This window comes from Oncorhynchus keta, chromosome 7 (assembly GCF_023373465.1).
Source record: "Oncorhynchus keta strain PuntledgeMale-10-30-2019 chromosome 7, Oket_V2, whole genome shotgun sequence".
NCBI classification, from domain to species: domain Eukaryota; kingdom Metazoa; phylum Chordata; class Actinopteri; order Salmoniformes; family Salmonidae; genus Oncorhynchus; species Oncorhynchus keta.
In genome coordinates, this window is record NC_068427.1 from 10693445 (window position 1) to 10706257 (window position 12813).

General features: G+C 44.4%; 1 protein-coding gene across 4 annotated transcripts in view; it reads left to right on the forward strand.

Annotated features, from left to right (window-relative positions):
* LOC118385968 (myosin light chain kinase, smooth muscle-like) overlaps window positions 1-12813 on the forward strand; it is an 82883-nt gene that overhangs the window by 28180 nt on the left and 41890 nt on the right. For all 4 annotated transcript variants that reach the window (XM_035773250.1, XM_035773252.1, XM_035773249.1 and 1 more), the window contains 8 exons: window positions 4601-4808; window positions 5952-5997; window positions 6423-6588; window positions 6889-7054; window positions 7308-7329; window positions 7491-8071; window positions 8287-8490; window positions 9603-9737. In XM_035773250.1, coding sequence (XP_035629143.1) covers window positions 4601-4808; window positions 5952-5997; window positions 6423-6588; window positions 6889-7054; window positions 7308-7329; window positions 7491-8071; window positions 8287-8490; window positions 9603-9737 — 1528 coding nt within the window. The remainder of the gene's footprint in view (window positions 1-4600; window positions 4809-5951; window positions 5998-6422; window positions 6589-6888; window positions 7055-7307; window positions 7330-7490; window positions 8072-8286; window positions 8491-9602; window positions 9738-12813) is intronic.

Sequence of the window (12813 nt, forward strand, 5' to 3'; positions counted from 1 at the left end):
AACATGTCAACATAATTTAACAGCTAAGTTTTGAGGGAGCGTGCAATTGGCATGGTCATTTCTCTACCAATATCCGCTTCAATGTCATGGCAGTATGTCCAACCAGCCTCCCAACCGCAGACCATGTGTAACCACACCAGCCCAGGACCTCCACATTCGGCTTCTTCACCTGCGGGATTGTCTGAGACCAGCCACCCGGACAGCTGATGAAACTGTGGGTTTGCGCAACCGAAGAATTTCTGCACAAACAGTGAGAAACCGTCACAGGAAGCTCCTCTGAGGGCTCGTCGTCCTCAACAGGGTCTTGACCTGACTGCAGTTCGGCGTCGTAATAAACTTCAGTGGGCAAATGCTCACCTTCGATGGAGAAGTGTGCACTTCATGGATGAATCCCGGTTTCGACTGTACCGGGCAGATGTGTATGCGAGCAGTTTGCTTATGACAATGTTGTGAACAGAGTGCCCCATGGTGGGATTATGTTATGGGCATGCATAAACTACGGACAACGATTACAGTTTAACTTTATCAATGGCGATTTGAATGCACAGTGATACCCTGACCAGATTCTGAGGCCTGTTGTCATACCGTTCATCTGCCACACTCACCTCGTGTTTCAGCATGATCATACACGGTCCCATGTCGCAAGGTTCTGTACACAATTCCTGGAAGCTGAAAATATCCCAGTTCTGCCATGGCCTGCATACTTACCAAACATGTCATCCATTGAGCATGTTTGTGATGCTCTGGATTGACATGTACGACAGCGTGTTCCAGTTTCTGCCTACATCCAGCAACTTCGCACAGCCATTTGAAGAGTGGGACAACATTCCACTGGCCACAATCAACAGCCTGATCAACTCGATGCGAAGGAGATGTTGCTCTGCATGAGGCAAATTGGTGGTCACACCAGATACTGACCGGTTTTGTGATCCACGCCCTTACTGTGACCAACAGATGCATATCTGTATTCCCTGTCATGTGAAATCCATAGATAAGGGGCTAATGAATTTATTTCAATTAACTGTTCTTCTTACACTGTATGAGCATTATCTCAGTAAAATATTTTGAAGTTGTTGCGTTTATACTTTGTTCAGTGTGGTGTGTGTGTGTGTGTGTGTGTATGGTGCCATTTGGGACATGGACAATAAGTAATTGGGCGGTGCTGCAGGACTATTAATATGGCATAATTACAGACTCTCCTGAAAGAATATATAAATAAAAAAATGTAATGTGTTCATTGGCAGTGAAAAAGTACTATAGTCGTGCTTGTCTATATTCTACAGTAGACAGTGCAGTTGTCCATCGCAAACCAGGTCTGTGTCCCCATTTGAGGTCAGCTGGTCGTGCTGCCTGACGGTGACCGTACGTGTTTTTTTTTTTTTACCTTCCCGGCAGGCATTGTTGTTGTCATGCTCAAGGGGCATGTTCTTAATGTGAGGGGATGCTCCTCTGAAGACGAGGAATGTCCACCAACATGGAGGCAGCCATCTTACATGCCACGGGTCAATGTAGCGCCTCTCTCCCCAGCCTCCCAGTCATTTTAATGGCCTGCTAAGGGTAGAACTCATCCTCCTAAAGAATTCTATTATTACATAATTACGAGCCAGTAGGAAAATCTAGGGGGAGCAGCATGCGAGGGAGGCTCCATGTGAACGCTGTGAAAGGTATGCTGCCAGAAACCTGATGGTGGTTGAAACTGCTTGCCTATTGAAAGCAGATGTGGACCACTTCTAGGCTACTCCTACACGGCTCCACCCTGACTCACCGCTCCGCTGACTCCTCTGACCAGTGTTAGAGAAGCGGCCATCTTTCTTCTGCTGCTGGTTACATTCAAATGTTACATTTAGGTTTTAATGGCGTACACTGTTCACATAGGCTACTTCAATGAAGGCCTTTTTTCCCCGCAGAGAGCGGTCTCATCCGTCCACTGACCGTTGTTTGGAACGATAATTGAACACGGGTAATTGTCTTTTGCGTGTGTAATTCATGGCAGCCTTTTGGCAGTCTGGCTTGAAAGTGGCTGCGAAGCCAGGAAAAATGCAATGTTGATGAGATGAAGACACCAGGTTGTTTTTGAATGGTGAAACAGCAGTCAAATACTTAATTTTTCCCCCTCCAATGGAATGTTAGCTCAGGATTAAACATGAACATGTCCCTAAATGATGTTGGATTCTCACAATGTGGATAGTGGCTATTCACAGCACTGTGAGAATCAACTTATGGATCACTCAACCTGACAGAACAGGGATGTGTCTCAAATGGTGCCCTATTCCCTAAGTGCGTTTCTTTAGAACAGAGCCCCTATGGGTCCTGGTCAAAAGTAGTACACTATGAAGGGAATAGGGTGCCATTTGGGACGTTAACCTGTTCTGACACCATCCGGACGGTAGCGATCACAACTTGGTGGGAATACATACAATAGGTTCTGCTGAACTGTACGTCCAATGAGAATTAGCCAGACAATTATTCTTGAGTCTCTGAGAGGCCAGCTCCAGCTGTAATCCACTACAGGTGTCTTCCAGAATGCAAAGTTGAAAAGTAATTCTCTGCACAAGACATTTTGAGAATTACAGGGCCAAATAAACCATAAGCGTATTTCTTGGGGAATGGAAAGGACAAGGCCTTCGTTCCAAATGGAACCCTATTTCCTATATAGTGCTCTACTTTTCACTAGGACTTTGGTCAAAGGTAAAGCATTAAATAGGACATAAGGTGTCATTTGAGAAGCAGACAAGAAAACGTCTGATGCATTTATTGATTTGGAGCAGCGTCTTGTCTAAAGACACAAGGGATCAAAATAGTTGCTTCACATGGAAACGGTGGCAGTATAAATCGCTCTGCTCTCATGATTAAAATAACAAACTTCAGCTTCCCTTTGATCATTTTCCTCTTCATTATGAGGGGATTTCGTTGTAAAGTCTGCTTTTATCCCAGAAGTATTAGCCTTGTTATGGCAAGTAGTAACGCTTGATGTGGTGATACATTGGGTGCCAGTAGCGTGACTCAAAGCACTAGAGACAATATTCCTCGCTTTGTTCCTCATACGTCTCTCTCCCTGTTTACTTGTCTTCTTGCATTCTTGGGTATTTCGATGCTCTTCGGGAGCTAGCCTGTATGTCCAGGATGGATCAGCAGTCAAGGCTCTCCTCGGCTGCCAGTGCATTGATCCATAGTCCTGTCGCAACCTTTGTTTTCATGCCATTTTTCCCTTGACAAACCAATATGGTACTTGTGTCCGGTTTTTGTATAAACTTGACTCGGTGTGTAAACAACCCGTTGTTTCTCCTATACTCTACATGTGAACATGGTCATTTGGGATGTTTGAGGTCGAGAGGTTGACCACTAAGTTTTGTGAACGAGAAGTCTCGACTCTGCTTCAAGATTTCTGTGGCACTGAACGTCAAGCAGCTGAGGTTTAAGAGGAAATGCCAGTGTCTGTTTGATTTAATAACGACTTTAAACCTAGTACTGCTATTTTTGGGCAAGCCTGAGGAGGACTGGGTACAGCAGAGGTAATATTTTATTGAAACTGAGAGGCTAGTTTGACAGACTGGAATGAGAGTGGTCGATTACAGAGAGAAGCTGGACTTTCGCAGCTTTTTTGTAGTTGTTTTACCTCCCCTAAGACTTGAGTTCCATATGGAATCAATCTATTGTCTATGAGCTGTCGAGCCATATTCATTTGTATGTTCAATCTGAAATGCGTACCAGCTGCAGTGGTTAACAATTTTAACGTTTTTTTGCTGTTTAATTTAAAGCCAGTATGTGCAAGGGCTTGTATTGCTTTGCAGAGTGAGACCCATGTAATGTTCATGTTTGGGTTTACCATGGTTCTCCTCCGAAATGGTATTTTACAAAGTCCCAGGGGTTCAAGCTAAGGATGGTTGGCAATGCTACCAGTGGAAACACAGAGTGGGAGACAAAGAGATTGCCCATCCGCTGTCCTTTTATTAGCTGTGGTCTCTGCCTGTAGATTTGTGATGCTTCAGAGAAAATAAGCTGTAGTGCGATTTTTTTATGGAAGTCGACAAGAAGTGAAATGAATCGGAAGTTGTGGAAATGTAGGTTTTGTTGGAAAACAGAAGACCGGGATAATTAAACAGACATTAATTACTGCCACAAGTAGCATTTGTTGTATTCTGGGAAGTCGGAAACGCAGAGAGTAATCAGTAGCTTCCCAGTTCGCTTGCTGATTGTTGATATCAATGCTTATCATTTTGTTTTTGTAAATATCCTATTGTTTGCTGTGTCCATTTTGTTTTTACATGTTATTAAGTTTTAATTAGGCTATGGGCCACAGATTCAGTCAGTTTCACACACCCAGGGAGTTCCTGTGCTCCGACTCCAATTGTATTGAGAAGATAAATGGATGGATGTGAACACATACTAGGCATGGGGATTGTCACGGAGCTGGTGTCAGTCAGTGGCCTAAAAACGAATCTGCTTGTTTAAAAAAAGTCATTTCTTACGGAAACCATTATGATTGTGAGTAGCACACCGTTGGGCTGTGTTTCAACCATGACCATTAACCCCTGATGCCCCATTTTTCTTCTGTTTTTGTATAGTTAAAATCCACTGAAACACATCCATCTATTCCCAGGTGAGAGGACACCCTGAGCCCCAGGTCATGTGGTCCAGGAATGGGAAAGCGGTGATAGCTGGAGATCGCTTCGCCATGGAACAAAGTAGCCGTGGAACCTTCAGCCTAGTGGTCCACGGTATCCAGGAGGAGGATGCGGGACGTTACACGTGTGAGGCAGTCAACGATGCCGGAAGTCGCCAGGTCACAGTGGAGATCACTGTAGAAGGTACAGAAGCGCCTTTAATTTGTTTCCCAAATGGCAGTCTAGGCTTCTATTTGGAACACAACTTGACCCTCTCCGTCAGCCAACCAGATAGATAATTGAATGGTCTGTCAACAAATGTTTTGGCAGGGTCCACTGGCTTTGCTTTGTAGCTCCCTTTCAAATGTAGCATGGAAAGCAGACTTCTAAGGAACCCTGAGAAATGCACGGCCTCAAAAGCTCATGTGAAATTAAAACCAAGACTGTCAAGTATTTTAAACACCAGCACATTTATTCAACTCCATAAAATATAAGATGTCCTGTAATACGGGCTTTTATACTGCTTTTATACTTTGCCCAAGTGATGTTTTAACTCTATGTAATGATAGGGATAAGGTTGAGTATGGATCATCTTCAAAAGGACCACTTTGTTTTTGATTTATTGCAGATAATGTCCTTTTCTATTTCCCCATTCAGAAGGAACTCATTAGAGCAACCCATCCAAAGCCAACAGAGGTTTTCATCCCAAATGGGCCCCCTATTCCCTATATAGTTCACTACTTTTGACCAGAGCCCCATAGGCCCTGGTCAAAAGTAGTGCAGTAAATGGGGAATAGGGGGCCATTTTGGATTTGTACTGTCCTGTAAGCATAAGCGGTGTTAGCACACTTAGAAAAAAAAACAATTCCTTGGTGTAGACATGCCAGCTGTGCCTTTCCATTTCCGATAGTTACACTGTGGATACTTGGGTAACATTATGCATGATAGAGGGGGGCCGGCACCTACTGCTTTCCGGGGAGAAGTTGAGGATGTCCGAGTGTTTCCATACATTTCGTTCAGCTTTCCAAGATCATAAACAGCTATTTAGGCACCTCAGGCTCACTAAACATTAACATATGGAGCACGCCCTTTCTAACAAGTAGCAGAACAAACACATCTTACAAAGCATTGGACTGAGATATGAAGCATTCTGCAACACTGCCCATTCATTTACGTGCTGCTGGAATTGCACCAGTGACATATTCTATGGCTGTCTCCAATTGCACCCTATTCCCTATATAGTTCACTACTTTGGACCAGGTCTCTGGGCACTACATAGGGAATAGGGCGCCATTTGAGACGCATACTTTTAGTTTTTTAAATTCATTATCTCATGTTTTCTCTCAGGGAACACGGGGAAGAAATACAGCCTCCCCTCCTCCAGTAGAACAGGGTAAGATGTCTTTGGTTGTGTCCCAAATGGCACCCTATTCCCTATAATGTGCAGTACTTTTGACCAAGGCCTTATGGGCCCTGGTCAATAGTAGGTCACTATATAGGGAATACGGTGCCATTTGGGACACATTTTTCTTTGCACATGGTGGTATGATTTCTCTTTTTTAAATCAACCTTCCTATCCTGTTCCATCTGTAAAACCAGAATATTTGTTGCATGAGATGTTTAATCTTGTATTTTTTTTATATTTAGAATAATGCAGATATTTTTTATGTTGGTGTTAAAAATATAGCCAGTCAGTCATATTGCTATATTAAGTCATTATTTAAATGTCATTTGTTTGTTCAAGTGATGTTATTGAGCAGACACATCTTTGGACGATAAGGTAGTGAGTGAGTCATTGTGTTTTCTCTCTGACTCCAGCGGGCGGTTTGGAGTTCCAGCGGTGGAGAGCAGGCCCAGTATTTGGGGGGAGAGCCCCCCCAAGTTTGTGACAAAACCCTCACGTATTTTTGCCAGAATGGGACAGACTGGCAAATTCTCGGCCAAAATCACAGGACGTCCACAGCCCCTGGTTACCTGGCTCAAAGTGAGATGGAACAGAGAGAGTTTGGGAACTTCTGTAACTTTCCCCAAGTTTTCCAGAAATCTCAGTTGTAATGTTCTTGGAATTAGGAGGGAATAAGTATGAAATCTGACCAAGATTTCTAGAGACCTGAGAATTTGGGGAAAGTTACCTGAATTTTGCAACTCTAGATGGTATAGAGAAGACATTCTGTCTTTCAAAGATAGAGGGTGGGGAGTCTTCATCTCTGAATTTCTGACTTCACTCTCTTCCTCTCTCCCCCTCTCTTTCTTCCACTTTCTCTGTGATGGATGGCTGTCGTAGGGAGATGAGGAGCTCCATGCTTCTCCCCACTTCAACATGTTTGAGAAGTCCGGAATCCACTTCCTGGAGATCCGAGACGTGTGTGTAGACGATGCAGGAATGTACACCTGCTCTGTAGCCAACAGTGCTGGGAAGGCCACGGCTACAGCGGAGTTGATCGTTCAGGGTAGGACACTGCAGCCAATCACACAGCTTGTTATTCAGCCATCAGCCGTCAACACACAGGTTGTGGCCCGAATGGCACCCTATTCCCTTTGCAGTGCACTTATTTTGACTTGGGCCCACTAAATAGGGAATAGGGTACCGTTTAACGTCACAGTAAATCATCAGCAGCGCCAGTTCTGAATACCGAGTTATATTTCTGAAATGTTGATTTGTATTTGAGAGGGGAAATTCAGTGTGTATCCATTCCTTTTTAGGTTCAGGCAGTGACTCGGGCATGTGAGTATGTATCTCATAAAATTCCCTGCATAGTTGTATTACTGTGACTACATGAGTAAGCATTTTTGTGAGTTGGCTGAATTTCTAGAAAATATTTCCACAATTTCTTCACAGTGAGGTGTTCAATCTTTTGACAATGTCTTGTGTTACTACTTCTACAGCCTAAGTCCCTCGGCTCTGGTAGCACCTGTCTCAAAGACAACTGACTCACATGAAGTCAAGCCCACAAGTAATGGCCTGCTCGCAGACCAACGATCCCCTGCCAAAACAGGAGACGGGACCGAGACCAGGCTCACCACTCTCACTAGGGAGACCAAAGACAGCACAGAGATCAAAACTCCAGCATGGAAGACCAGCGCAGCATCTCCCAAGACCACCGTCGTGACTTCTCACAAGCCCCCTGCGGACCTGCCAGACAAAACCCCTAGAAAGCCTGGTGTCTCTCCCCCCAAGACTGCCAGCTCCACAACCCTGCAGCACCACCTGGGAGGCCAGGGTGCTGCAAGGACCAGCCCTCACCCCCAAAGCAGAGCCCCTGAGAGTGATACAAGAGATCCGTTGAAACCCCCCCCAAAGGGAGTCCCAGAGCCGTCTCCAGAGCCCACCAGAGAGACCAGAAGGCAGACCAGAGAGAGCCGGTCAGAGAGGGCAGCAGTGACTGCAGGAGCTCAACCCAAATTTGACTCTGTACCTCAGAGCCAGGATGCTACGGAGGGGACCCCAGTCACATTCAAATGCCAAGGTGATTCAAAACATTTCGCGATTCTATGTTTTCAGATGTTAAAAAATAAATAAATCTATATTTAATCTGAGAAAATCGTACATGGCCTTCCCAACACATTCCCAACTTTTAGATGTTTTTGACATTTTAATAGGCCATTTGGACAATGTTCACTAATAGCTACTTCATTGTTGCATGTTTATCCCATTAGATTGACTGTTGATGTGCTCTTCCAGTCTCAGGTTCTCCTGTGCCTGGCCTGAGCTGGGTTAAAGATGGCCTCCCTTTGAGACCCAGAGCAGGGCTGACCTTCCAGCAAGATGGCAACACACACATCATCACTGTGACCAACGTCCAGAAGAGGGACAGTGGAACTTATGGATGCACCATGACCACCAGCACTGGGAAGGTTTCTTCTACTTGGATCCTCGGTGTCAAGAGTAAGTACTTAGTATGCATCCCAAATTGCACCCTATTCCCTATATAGTGCACTACTTTTGACTTGAGTCCTATGGGTCCTGGTCAAAAGTAAGGCACTATATAGGGAATAGGTTGCCACCTGGGATGTAGTTTTACTGTAAATAAGTACATTTAGCTTTAATAGGGTGAACGAAGGCCCGTGTTGTGTAGGCTCATTACATTACTCCTTTTCAGTGAACAGGTCTATGTTTGTGAAAGTGTAATAGTTTTGAGCAGTTTCTGGTCTCCAGCTCTGCCTTTGGGTAAAAAAAAAACAACATCTAATTCCTTTCCCCTGGCTGTCTCAATCAAAACATGGTAATGATGAAGGCAGGATAAGTGAGCACATTGAGGTCCATTCCTCAGCTACAATGCTGAGTTGATCTAAAACGAGACTGTTGCGTTTGGAAACGAGACTGTTGCATGTCCTTATAACCCCCCCAAAAGTTGCTTGTTTATTTAATGATAATCAATGTGAAACTATTTTAGTGGAGGATTTGGAGAGGTTTTGATGTCTTGTCTAGTTGTTATTGTTTGGACTTGACAGACTGGCACCAGTCGACCAGTGATTCAATTTGCAGCAAAAGGGGAGCGTCTGGCATTTTTATATTGTGTTTATTTTCTCTAATTCAGAACAGTGCCAACCACTATGCAGATTGAGTTTTCTTGAGACGAGCAGTATATATTTGTTGGGAGTGAGCATCCTTTAGGAATGACTGTAACAGTTCTTGTCTTCCTATGCCATCTATTGGAAAGGAGGAAAATAGCATCTTGTCAGATACCCAGTATGCGTCCTGATTTTCCCAAAGTGTGGCACACTGGCACACTCCCCGTCATCGATATAAAAGGTTTGGTGTCAGCTTTGGTTGGAGAGCATTTCCAGCATTGTTAAATCTGAGATGGGAGTGTGCAAGTGCACACTTTGGGCAAAGGGTGCAGAATCACGATGGACCCCCCCCCCCACTTTGCTAATATCACATTTGTCACTCTTAGACTGACCATTACCACGCATTCCATTTGAAATGTACTGCAAGGCTCCAATACAGCATACTGTAAATGTTAATACACCATCTGTGTACTCCCTCCCCTGCAGAACCACGGCAGGAGGGCAAGCCCCCGGCATTCAGCACAGTCCTGAAGGGATGTTCAGTGAGTGAGGGCCAGGACTTCCTTCTGCAGTGCTCAGTGGATGGAAAGCCTCGACCTGACCTCTCCTGGCTCCTAAACGGTGAGAGAGCCTATCATCTCCCCCTGTAGTAAAGAAGGGTTGCAAAAGTTTTCCCAAAAATCATGGTTGAAGGATTCTGGAATACTTCCTGATCCTGGGGAATCTTCCAACCAGGATTTCTGGAAACTCCAGGAGTTCTGGGAAAGTTGAGGGAATTTTGTAACCCTTTCCGTACCAGTCATCACGTCCAGTTATGCCGCTTTACCCACTAGAGGGGGGTGACTTCCTGTTTTGAAGGCTTTGCACCCACAGGACTGACCAACTAAAATCAGGTCCATTTCTATGAAAAGTGAAGGATGATATGAGAAGGGGGAGGAATACAAATTTCTCTGTACTCAGAACCCTCTTGAACAGATCAGCTAGACTGGGGGGTGTGTTATTGTTTGTGTGTCCCAAATGGTGCTCTATTTCCTATATAGTGTGCTACTTTTGACCAGAGCCCTATGGGATGCCATTTGGGAGGCATTATAGGAGTTCTGCTACTGCTTTCCCTCTCAGCCTGAGGGCGGCCGATCAGAGGACCAACATTTCACAAGTCTGGCTGCTCTGCTGCTGAAGGCTCATGTGTCTCTGTACCACGTCCAGATCACACAGTGTTTATTTTTCATCTTTAACTGCTCCACATATTGAACGTCGGGGGAAACCCCCTTGAATGTTGTGTTTTATAAGGTTACAATAAAAAAATAAAAAATGTAAGCATTGGCGTTGACAATTGATCTAGTAGAATTTCAACTGAACACAGTGAAACAAGGTTATTATAGTTTTGTGATTTTTCTATTTGTTTTTATTTCTGTTTCTGTTTTCAGACTTCATCTACTATTTTTTATTTAGTTTGAGTATTCTAAAATGTCTATTTTTATATTGAGTTTCAATTTTAATGTTAGGGACAAAGTAGCACGTGTGGGAGGCTAGGATCCATAGTGTTTTTTGGGGGATGTCACTTCTTGTCACTGGGGGGGGGAGTAATCCATTCAGATTGATTTATGAATTATAATTTAAATGTAACTTAGATTTAAAACGAGAATTGTCTGCCGCGCAGTTCAAAGCTATGGCCAGCTCTGGTCATGGGTCTTTTGCCTGTTGTGTAACAGCTTGATAGCCTTGACTATGTTCGCCCTGTTGTCAGTTAGGACGAGAAGGATCTTCTCCTCTGGTATGTCCAATGTGCAGTCAATTACCTCTCCGGTGTGCGGATGCTAAATCCGATGGAGGTTGAGCAATGCATGCGGTGCCTTGTTGAAGGAGGGGTGACAGAAGCTGACTGAAATGCTCATAAATGAAGCAATCAGTCCTTTCATGCTCCGTTTGTCTACGCCCAGGGTTATTTTTCATGCCTCATTCAGAATGTCATAACTTTCTGGGTTGCTGTATCAATTTGCAAAGCAATCAACCCATTTACTCTAGCACCGGCAGGAGTTTTGAATAAAATACAATTCTATTTGTCACATGCTTCATAAACACTGCTGTAGACTAACAGGGAAATGCTTACTTAAGGGCCCTTCCCAACATTGCAGAGAAAGAAAATAGAAAAAGAATAGAAAAGTAACATGTCATTTTTAAATTTGCAATGAGTAACTACAGGATACCAGTACCGAATGGGTCCAAGCCTTCAGTCAGATGCCAAGCAGTTGCTATACCAAGACCTGCAACATTTTAGAATTCTGGATCTCGACCCGCTCGGGTCCCAGACCGGGTCTTGGGTATTCGGGTACAGGTGGATCCTTGAAGACCTCTAATCTGTGGATCTGCTTGGGCGCTATACGAATTGGAGTGGGTCCAGGGTGTCTGGGATGATGGTGTTGATGTGAGCCATGACCAGCCTTTCAAAACATGTTATGGCTACAGTTGTGAGTGCTACAGGGCGATAGTCTTTTAGACAAGTTACCTTTGTGTTCTTGGGAACAGGGGATATGGGGGTTTGCTTGAAACATGTAGGTATTACAGACTGGGTCAGGTAGAGGTTGAAAATGTCAGTGAAGACACTTGCCAGCTGGTCAGCGCATGATCTGAGTACGTGTCTTGGTAATCTGTCTGGCCCTGCGGTCTTGTGAATGATAACCTGTTTTTACTCACATTGGCTATGGAGAGCATGATCACACAGTTGTCCGGAACAGCTGGTGATCTCATGCATGGTTCAGTGTTGCTTGCCTCGGAAGCGTGCATAGAATGCATTTAGCTTATCTGGTACTGTAAGTTTGCATCGCTGGTCAGCTTGTACCTGGGTTTCCCTTAGTTATTTGTGATCGTTTCCAGGCCCTGCCAGATCCGACGAGCGTCTGAGCCAGCATAGTAGGATTCGATCTTAGTCCTGTTATTACGCTTTGCCTGTTTGATGACTTGTCGGAGGTCATAGTGGGATTTCATATAAGCGTCCGGATTAGTGTTCCGCCCCTTTGAAAGTGGCAGTTCCAACATTTTAGCTCAGTGCTGGTGTTTCCTGTAATCAATATCACCAAGCCGGTGACTGATGTGGTGAACACCTCAATGCCATCGGATGAATCCCAGAACATATGCCCATCTGTGCTAGCGAAACAGCTTAGCATCCGCTTCATCAGACACTTCCGTAATTGAGCGTGTCACTGGTACTTCCTTTTTGGAATCAGGAGAATATACACTGAAAATAAATATTAACACATGTAAAGTGTTGGTCTCATGTTTCATGAGTGTTGGTCTCATGCTGAAATAAAAGATCCCAGACATTTTCCATATGTACAAAAAGCTTATTTCTCTAGCATTATTGGTGTTAGGGAGCATTTCTCCTTTGCCAAGATAATCCATCCACCTGACAAACTCATTAAACAGCATGATCATTACACAGGTACACCTTGTGCTGGGGGGCAATAAAAGGCTACTCTAAAATGTGCAGTTTTGTCACACAATGTCCTCTAGAGCTGTTTCCAGAGAATGTAATGTTCATGTCTCTACCATAAGCTGTACTCAATTTCATTTTAGAGAATTTGGCAGTGTCCAATCAGCCTCATAACCATAGACCATGTGTATTGCTTTGTGACGGGGCGAGCGTTTGCTGATGTCCATGTTGTGAACAGAGTGCCCCATGGTGGCAGTGGGGATGTGG